General features: G+C 56.9%; 1 protein-coding gene across 1 annotated transcript; it reads left to right on the top strand.

Moving 5' to 3' along the window:
* Positions 1–525: 525 nt before the first annotated feature.
* LOC114504253 (elongin BC and polycomb repressive complex 2 associated protein) lies at positions 526–4,791 on the top strand. Its single transcript, XM_028522004.2, has one exon. It carries the CDS (start codon positions 2,043–2,045, stop codon positions 3,183–3,185), a length of 1,143 nt encoding a protein of 380 aa, XP_028377805.1. The 5' UTR covers positions 526–2,042; the 3' UTR covers positions 3,186–4,791.
* Positions 4,792–8,608: the final 3,817 nt, after the last annotated feature.

The raw sequence follows: 8,608 nt of genomic DNA, 5'->3' as shown, positions 1-8,608 counted from the left end.
CCTCTGGTCTCTGCAAAGGGAGGTGGGGAGGCCGACCTTCCTGATTCCTTTCCTCCCAAATGGTATCTGATGACTTTGTAGGGGAAAAAAATGTTTCTGTTGTCACAGCCAGGAGAGCCAGGATGCAAACTACATGACTTGTCCCCTCACAGGAAGCTTCTCTGACTCCAGCCCCAGAATTTGATATTTCTGTCTCTGACTTCCCTCCAGCATCCTTGCACACTCTTACTCCAAGCCATCACACCCAACTCTTTATATTCCAAGGATTGGAAGAAGCCATATCCCAATAACCTAATTTTTATCAAGAGAGACATATTCTGGGGGTTCATTCATTCACTTACAAATACAGGGTCTGGCAGAAGTAACACCTGCTTGAGTGTGGTCGGTAGGGTTATAATATGGGTGTAATAACTTATTGTTTTCATTTGAACATTTCACCTAAAATGTCATGTGCTGTGCTTAAGTGTGATATTGCTATGTTAGGGAGTTACAGGCTTATGATTTTATAATAAAAAAGGGGCGTTATTTGTGCCGGACCCTGTATTTATTGAGCACCTATTACGTCTGCGCATGATTCTAGACAGTGAAAATGAAGTCCTGATTAAGACCAAGTTCTCATCAGCTCACTTACAGAAAGAAAATAAAGAATAAATACATTCAGGTTTTCATGTCGCACTATGCTATACAGAAACTAAAGAAGCATAAAGAAATAGATCATGCTGCGGGGAGGATTTGGGGGATTTTTATTGGGGATTCACTTTTTCTTTGCTTTACTTGTTGGGGGGAGCTCAGAGTGAGGGTCTGTGTGTCCCCTTCTCTGACCTCCTCAACCCGTTTTCGCAGCTCAGGACTCAGAGGGCAGAGGCTTGGGATTCAAGGGTGACTGCCGAGCCAGCCCCTTGGAATTGGGTTGAGAGGTGGTTTAGAAACTGCATCAGAGAAATGAAAACAGGTACTGAGAAAGTCTGTCATCTTCTGTGGTGTAATAATACCTCTCTCCGAATTTGTTTTCCTTTTCCCACCTGGCACACGCTTACTCAATTCCTAACTACTCACTCAACATTTTTTTGAGCCCACTGCGTACCAGCCACTGTTCTAAGGGACTGGGACACAGAGGTAGGGCACATTCTCGGCTCGCAGGAGTCCCTGCCATGCAAAGCTTTCAAGCCACCATCGCCTCATTTCATCTTTTCCCTCAAACATTGTTTTTGAGATTCATCTATTTTCATTCAAGGAGCCCCAAGAGAGGGTAGATATGAATATTCCCATTTTACAGATGCGAAAGTCGTGACTTTTAACAGGGAAAAATGAATTGCTTTGCGACGACTGATTGCCAGGACGTCACCCGGCCACGTGCAGCGTCGCATTTCGCCCCTCGCAGTCCCACCGGCGCACGCTCCCGCCTCCGTCCCCTCCCTGCGGCGGCCGCGCCAGGTCCACGTGTGTGTGTCTGTGTGCGGAATGGGGACGGGGGCGGTGCCGCCGAAGGGGTGGGGTCCCGGCCGACGTCACAGGCGGTGCCGCCCAATCAGCGGCAGGCTCGCGGCCCCGGCGCTGGTATTGGGGCAGCGAGGGGGCAGTTCTCTATAACGCGGTCTCCGGGAGCCAGCGGGGAAGAAAGAAGCCGAGCGGGCGGAAGGCGCCTTCCCCGCCGCCTGGGCCCGGGCACCGGGTGCCGGGCGCCGAGTCCTTCCCGCTTCCCGCGGTCGCCGCTCGCTTTGTTTCCCCCGCCTCTGCGCTCCGGGCTACTCGAGAGGGGCTCCCGCCGGCTCTGCTTAGGGAACGCGGCGGCAGGAAGGGCGGCGGAACGCGCAGGGACTCGCAGGGACCCAGGAGTCCGGCCGCCGGGAGGGCCGCGTGACGAGATCGAGGCGGGAGTCAGAGCTTCGCGGCCCACGGGTGCGGGCCGGGGGCGCCCGTGAGCGGAGACCTCCCCGTCGAGGGGGGGCGATGTTCCCCTCGTCCGTGGGTTCTTCGGGCAGCCAGGGCATCCCGCCGCTGGGACCAGGGCCCCCTCGGTGGGCACCCCCCTAGGAGGTTCCATGGAGACTCTGTGCCCCGCTCCCCGCCTTGCAGTGCCGGCGTCCCCGCGAGGGTCGCCCTGCTCCCCCACACCTAGGAAGCCGCGTCTGGGGACCCAGGAGTTCTCTCCGCTGTGCCTGCGTGCCCTTGCCTTTTGCGCCCTTGCCAAACCCCGGGCGTCCTCTTTGGGCCTGGGGCCTGGGGAGCCGGCGCCGCGGGCTCCGTTGCTGCTCGGCCCTCGCGCCTCCCTGTGCACCGGCGGCTGGGCCCCGGATGGCCTGAAACACCTCGCGGGACAGGCCGGGCGGTCCAGCGTTCCGAGCTCCCCGGCCCGCCAGGATGCCGACGCCGCAGTGTGCCGGGGCCGCGGTGAAGAGGAAGAGGGCGGAGGCAGTTTCCCGCACTTGGGCGCTCGCTCCCGCGGACCTCCCGGCCGCTGCCCGGCGCCCCGGAGCCCTCGGGAATCTCTGACCAGCTCCGCCTCGGCTCCGCCTCGGCCAGCCCCGGGTCTTGATTCTCAGCTTGGTCCCGCCGCCGCCAGCCCACACCGGGAGCCCGATTCCCGGCCTTCTCCGCCACCTGCGAGCTTCTCCATCGAGCCCACGGGGCCTGGGACCGTGCCGGAGCCGTCTCTGCCGGGCCAGACGGCTGCAGTCGATGGAGCCCCCACGCAGGCCGCCCCCGAGGCACCCGCCGCCGGCCCCTCGACGGCCAGCGGAGCTCCGACCGCGCCCGGCAATCTCCGCCAGGAACATTTCGATCGTCTGATCCGCCGGTCGAAACTTTGGTGTTACGCGAAGGGCTTCGCCCTCGACACTCCGAGTTTGCGCAGGGGGTCCGAACGGCCGCCCGCAAAAGGGCCCTCCCGGGGAGCAGCCAAGAAACGCCGACGGCCGGCGCCCCCCCAGCGCAACGTGCAGCTCCGCCGCCCTGCACCGACGCTTCCCACCACAAGCACCTTCAGCCTCCTCGACTGTTTCCCCTGCCCCCCGGCCCTGGTCGTGGGCGAGGACGGAGATTTAGGGCCAGCATCCTCGCTTCGCCTCCAGGGAGGCGCTAAGCCCCCTCCTGCCCACCCCCTGTGGAGGTGGCAAATTGGGGGTCCCGCTGTCCCTGAGCCCCCTGGCGTCAAATTCTGGGGGATCAACCTGGAGGAACTCTGAGCGTGATAACCTCTTCTGCCAAGAGGGAAAAGTTGGGGTCACAGCCCAACTGCTGGCTGGTTTCTCCCATTTGCCTGACCTGTTTATGTTTTATGGGCTGTGGACAGAGGGACCTCCAGTGACAGTGATCTTCAAACACCTAACTGGTTGGGGTGACACCCCCTCCCCCTCATCCTTTCGAGACCAACCGAGGGCTGCAGTCAGGAGAAGGTTTAACGGAAAAGGACCCAATGACACAGATCCAGCCCCTCCCCTCTGCCTTCTCGGATCGCTGGGGGCAGTGCCTTCACCCCAGGGGGAGTAAAGGAGGTTGCTGCTGGAAGACAAGGCAGAAAAAAAAAAAAAAATGGAGAGAGACCTTGGTGATGGACAAACCGGTTGTTTCTGTGGGCGAGCCCGGGGACGAGGGGGTTGTGGTGGGGGTGGGGAGGTGATTGGCAGCTCCCTGGGGGCATCCCCCACCCCCACCATCTAGGCCTTTAACCCTTCCCTCCCCTCAGGCCTTCCCCTGCACTCCAAGCACTACGGAGCCTTCATGGGGGATGGGGCAGCTTGAGCAAGGGGACTATCACCCCCTTCCTAGGGGCCTCCAAGAACCCTGATTGGCGAGATCTTCAGTCTCAGCCACCAGCTTTTCCCTTTTGTCCAGTTTTGGAGTTTCCTTCTTCAGTTTTCCTGTTTGCTTTCAGTTTATAAGGTCTGGTGGGTAAAAGAGGACGCCCCTCGATAAACGCACCCCTCCCCCAGTTTACTTCTCGTAGGAGGAGGGGCAGGGCGGAGGGAACTCCTCCTCTTCTAAAGTGCAGGCTTTGCCTGGGGAAGGGGCCGGAGACCGTCCCAGGGAAAGTAATGGAAGGTGGAAGAAATCAACAAAACCAGACCAAACAAGCTGCCTTTCGAGGTCCTCTCCAGCATTTATGGACGTAGAGGCGAGGCTTGGGTCCATTTTTGGACACCAAACTCAGCCCCCTTAACGGGTAGGCACAAGACAAGCTGCTTTTGGGGGGAGGGGGTTAAATGTAAGGGCTCCGGGTCTGACCCAAGGTCCCGTGAGGTCTGAAGGGGAAAAGTTTGGGTTTGGATGGGAGCTGGGCTGAGGTACCGTCAACTTCCCTCTGTTACTCAAGGCATTTTGGGAGTTGTCAGGGCCCTGATGGATCCCAAGGGGGCAGGGCCTGGGGATTAGTTTGGAGGTCAGAGGTTCTGTTTTCCCGGAGGGGTTGGGGGAGAGCTGGGCCTGGACCACGCCCTCAGGGTGGGAGGATCCCCTAGAGTCAGGGAGGGGTGGAGTCGATTTCTCCGCCACCCAGGTGAGGTCAGGGGAGGTTAGCTCTTGGGGACATTCCAAGTTTAGGTGTGAGGGGGACCTGGGGGAGGAGCATCTGCCCAAGAACATAGGGACCCAGTGACCCTTCTGACCACACCAGTGAATAATGCCCCTCTTTCCCCCAAAACAGGGTGAGGGAGAAACAATTCCCACATGCGACGCTGGGGAAGGACTTGTCTCCTTTTCTGTGAAAATGCTTTGTAAAAAGTTATTGTTTGCACAGAGCAGATTCTTGTGAAAAACTGTTTAGAACCACAAACATTTTTGTTCGTTTTAAAACCTGTGTCTTTTAATTTTTTTCCTCTGGGGGTGAGGGTGGGGGCGGGGTGGTGGGCGTGGGGTGGGCACTGGGCTTTCTCCTCAACATCTGGCCTTTGTGAACCCTGCTGACCTCCCCTCCCCCTTCCAGCTGTGTCGGGGGAGGACGGTGGGAGGGCGGGAGATTGCCTTCCCTTCGGAGCTTTGGGGTATCCATCCCTCTTGCCCCCCAAGACTGGGGAAGGCAGAGGAAGAAGACAGATGTGAGGGGTGGGGAGGGAGTTGCTGTGAAGAGGAAGGGGCGAAGTTTGCAAGGACAAATTCAGAAAGGCCAGGTCCTGTTTATTAAAAAGCTGCTTACGTTTAGTAAGGTGGTCTGGGTCGGCTTTGGCCCTTTCGAGCAGCCTGGGCAGGATGGTGTGAGCCTTGGGTGAAGGCGGAAGAGGTGGTGGGTCATGAAATACTCTTTCGGCGTCTCCTTCCCTGAGCAGTGGGAGGTGGGCCCTTCATTAGGCTCCCCTCCTCCTCGCTCAAGTGAAAGTATAAACCTCAACCTGGAAAGGGGGTGGCACTGTGAGTTAAAAAGAAAATAAACAAACAAGCAAACACCTTTTGGCCAGACCTGGAACTCCCCCTCCTTGCCGGAAAGGTTTAATTTGGAGAATCCTGAAGCTGGACGCATCCCTAGGAACTTTCTAGTCATTTTACATAACAGAGAACTGGATTAGTTTCCCAGGACTGCTGGAACCGGCTGCCGCAGCCTTGGTGGCTTCGAACAGCAGAAATTTATTCTTGCCCAGTCTGGAGGCCAGAAGTCCAAAATGAAGCTGTTGGCAGGGCCGAGGTCCGAAGGCTCCAGGGGAGAATTCCTTCCTCGCCTCTTCCAGCCTCTGCAGAGCCCAGGCGTTTCCCCCGCTGTGGCCGCATCACCCCGGTCTTCCCTGCTTGCATCCTCGCAGGGCCTTCCCCTCTCCTGTATCTTAAGGGTGCTTGGCGTTGGCTTTAGGGCCTGCCTGGGTAACCCAGCTGGACGTTATTTTGACATCCTTCGTTTAATTACATCCGCAAAGACCCCTGTTCCAAATAAGTTCATACTCACATCTGGAGGGCAGGGAGCGAGGACACGGACACAGCTTTCTGGGCGCCACCCTGCTGCCCACTGCAGAAACCGAGTCCTGGGAAAGAGGCACTTGCCCGGACTTTTTGGAAGAAAACGTGTTCGGGGTTGGTGTGGGGTGCCGCGTCTCTCAGCTCGGGCCACAAGGCTCGCTGAAGTGGAGCAGCCTCGGGGAAAGGGTAGGGTTGGATTCTTTGATTTTCCCAGGCTGACCCCAAGGATGCCGGGATTCCCCTCCCCCCCCAAGTACTCACCAACGGGGAAGTGGGGAAGCCCGCCCTCCCTCCCTCCCTCCCTCCCTCCGTCCTTCCCTCCCTGGCCTCCTGGCTGCTCCAGGTCGGGTGTCCCTAGCCCCTGTTCCCAGCTGGTCCAGGTGACTCCTTCCTTCCACCTGCCCCTCTCCCATCCTCCGTGTCCTCTGAAGTTCAAGGCTCTGCCACTGATCACAATGTGTTCTGTGGGATGTGGAGACTGAGGGTCTTAGCTTCTGTCTGGGTCTCTAAGTTCTCTCACTGGGTCCCTCTCAGAGGGTCTCTTTGTGGGCCTCTATCTCTTGTCGGCTCTGTGGCCTGTGTCTGCCCCTCTTTATCAGGGCCCCCTGAGCAATCCTGAGAGTAAAATCTTGTCCCCAGGGTGCCATGGGGCCAACCCAGCCCTGCTCACCACCACCTCCCTCCTTGGAGCTTCCGCTGCCCCCACTCACTCTGCCTCTTGCCTCCTGAATCTCTCTGGTTTGACTTCTGCCCCCTGAAACCACGTTGTCAAGGGTCACGCATGACAACCCCCAACCACAAATCCGGTGGTTGCCTCCCTGCCGTTCTGACCCCTGGATCTGTTCAGGTTCTGACCCCCGGGTGTCTCCATGATGTACAACAGACACTGCTGTATGCTCCCCAAGTTCTCCCAGGTTCCTCCAAGGCCCCTTTCCTGTCTTCTGTGCCTCTCCTTCCTCCTCTGTCCTCAGGAAGCGTTAATAAAAAGGAGCCCGTGATGTCCGGGGCGTGTCTGTCCTCTGACCTCACGTCTCCCCTGGTGATTCCTTTTGTCTTCCTCTCCCGAATCTTCAGCTTGCACCCGCATAGGTAAGCGACTCCCAGATGGCTGTCCCCGCCTCCTCATCCTCCGGCCCAGCCCCTCTCCCGAGCTCTGGTCCCATCCGTCCGTGTGGATACTGTCAGCTTGTGCCTCCACTGCCTGCCCACGCCAGTCCCCCTGGTCACGTCTGCGTTCTGGTCACAGCTCTGCCTTTCTCCCCAAGACTCAGCACCTTGAATTCTCACCCGGGTCTCCCATTTGACCCACTGCTATTTCTGAACCTCCCCCTGCTTCTCTCTCTCTCTCTCTCCTCCCCCCCCCCAGCTGGGTACAGTGAACTTTATTGATGATGCATGACAAAGCAGGGCTCCCTAAGTCCCTGCCCTTCTTCAGAGGCTCAGAGATACCAGGAAATAAGCTCGACAAGGTAGTTGTTGAGGGCAATGCCAGCCCCAGCATGGAAGGTGGAAGCGTGGGCGCCACTGTTCAAGCTGCAGAAGACAAGCTGGTCCTCACTGTGGCCCAGGCTGACTGCGAGGGGCCCTAGATACCTGCTTCACCATCTTCTTGAGGTATTTCTTGCCAGTATCTCCTGGATCCTCTCCCTCACAGCGCAGCTCACACGAGAGGCTAGTCTGGACTATCACAGTTTCTGGGTCTCTGTTTTCTTGGTCCCTTCAGGTCAGATGACCTTCTTAGTGGGTCCTCCTTGGCCTGTCATTTAGAGCCCTCTGTGCTGTGGCCCTGGCTCTCCTGTCCAGCCCATCCCTGTTATTTCACTTTCTACACGGTGTGGCCCCTCACACTGGAAGGCTTTTCCTTCCCCACCCACTCACCCCTTTCTCTGCCTTCATTCTCCAAAACCTCTTTGAAATGCCGTCTCTTCCACGAAGTATTCTTTGATTTCCACTGTTGGATGTGATCATGCCACCTCCAGACCCTCTTTACTCTTTGAGAAGCCCTGTAGACCTCTTTGTTCTGGGTGAGGGGCAGTGGGGTGTGGTGGGAGAATGCGGGCTTTGGGGCCAAACACTCCCGCCCCCCCGCCCCCCCCCCTTCATGGAGAGCCCAGGGAGCTAAGTCAGGCTATCCTGGGGGAATCCCCTTTCTGACCTAAGCTTTCATTTCGTGGCTTTGGCCTTAACTGAGTCATTGACATCAATGGTTGTCAATGGTTTCAAAATCACACTTGAAATTGTGAAAATGTCCCAAGAAGACACTGTCCAGTGCTCCAAGTCCTTCTACATGGTGTTTATATTTCCTTTAAGATAAAAAATTAGGGTATTGACCTGGCTGGCGTAGCTCAGTGGATTGAACACGGGCTGCAAACCAAAGCATCGCAGGTTCGATTCTCAGTCAGGGCACATATCTGGGTTGCAGGCCATGGCCCCCAGCAACCGCACATTGATGTTTCTCTTTCTCTCTCCCTCCCTTCCCTCTCTAAAAATAAATAAGTAAATAAATCTTTAAAAAAATCCCTCAGTATTCTATAAAAAAAACCCCTCTTCCTTTAAAAAAATTAGGGTATTGATGATAATTGCTTGCATTTTTCCTTGCACCCCTTCAAGTCGTCTTGTATACCCCCATTTTATTCAGGTCCTGGACCCATATCCTGTCAGAGCAGGCCCCTAACCAACACTTGTGCAATGCAGAGTGCTTATTTTAAAGGGCTTATTTAAAGGACTG

This window comes from Phyllostomus discolor, chromosome 8 (assembly GCF_004126475.2).
Source record: "Phyllostomus discolor isolate MPI-MPIP mPhyDis1 chromosome 8, mPhyDis1.pri.v3, whole genome shotgun sequence".
NCBI classification, from domain to species: Eukaryota; Metazoa; Chordata; class Mammalia; order Chiroptera; family Phyllostomidae; genus Phyllostomus; species Phyllostomus discolor.
The sequence above is the reverse complement of the archived record's forward strand: the minus strand, read 5'-3'. Positions and strand labels throughout refer to the sequence as shown.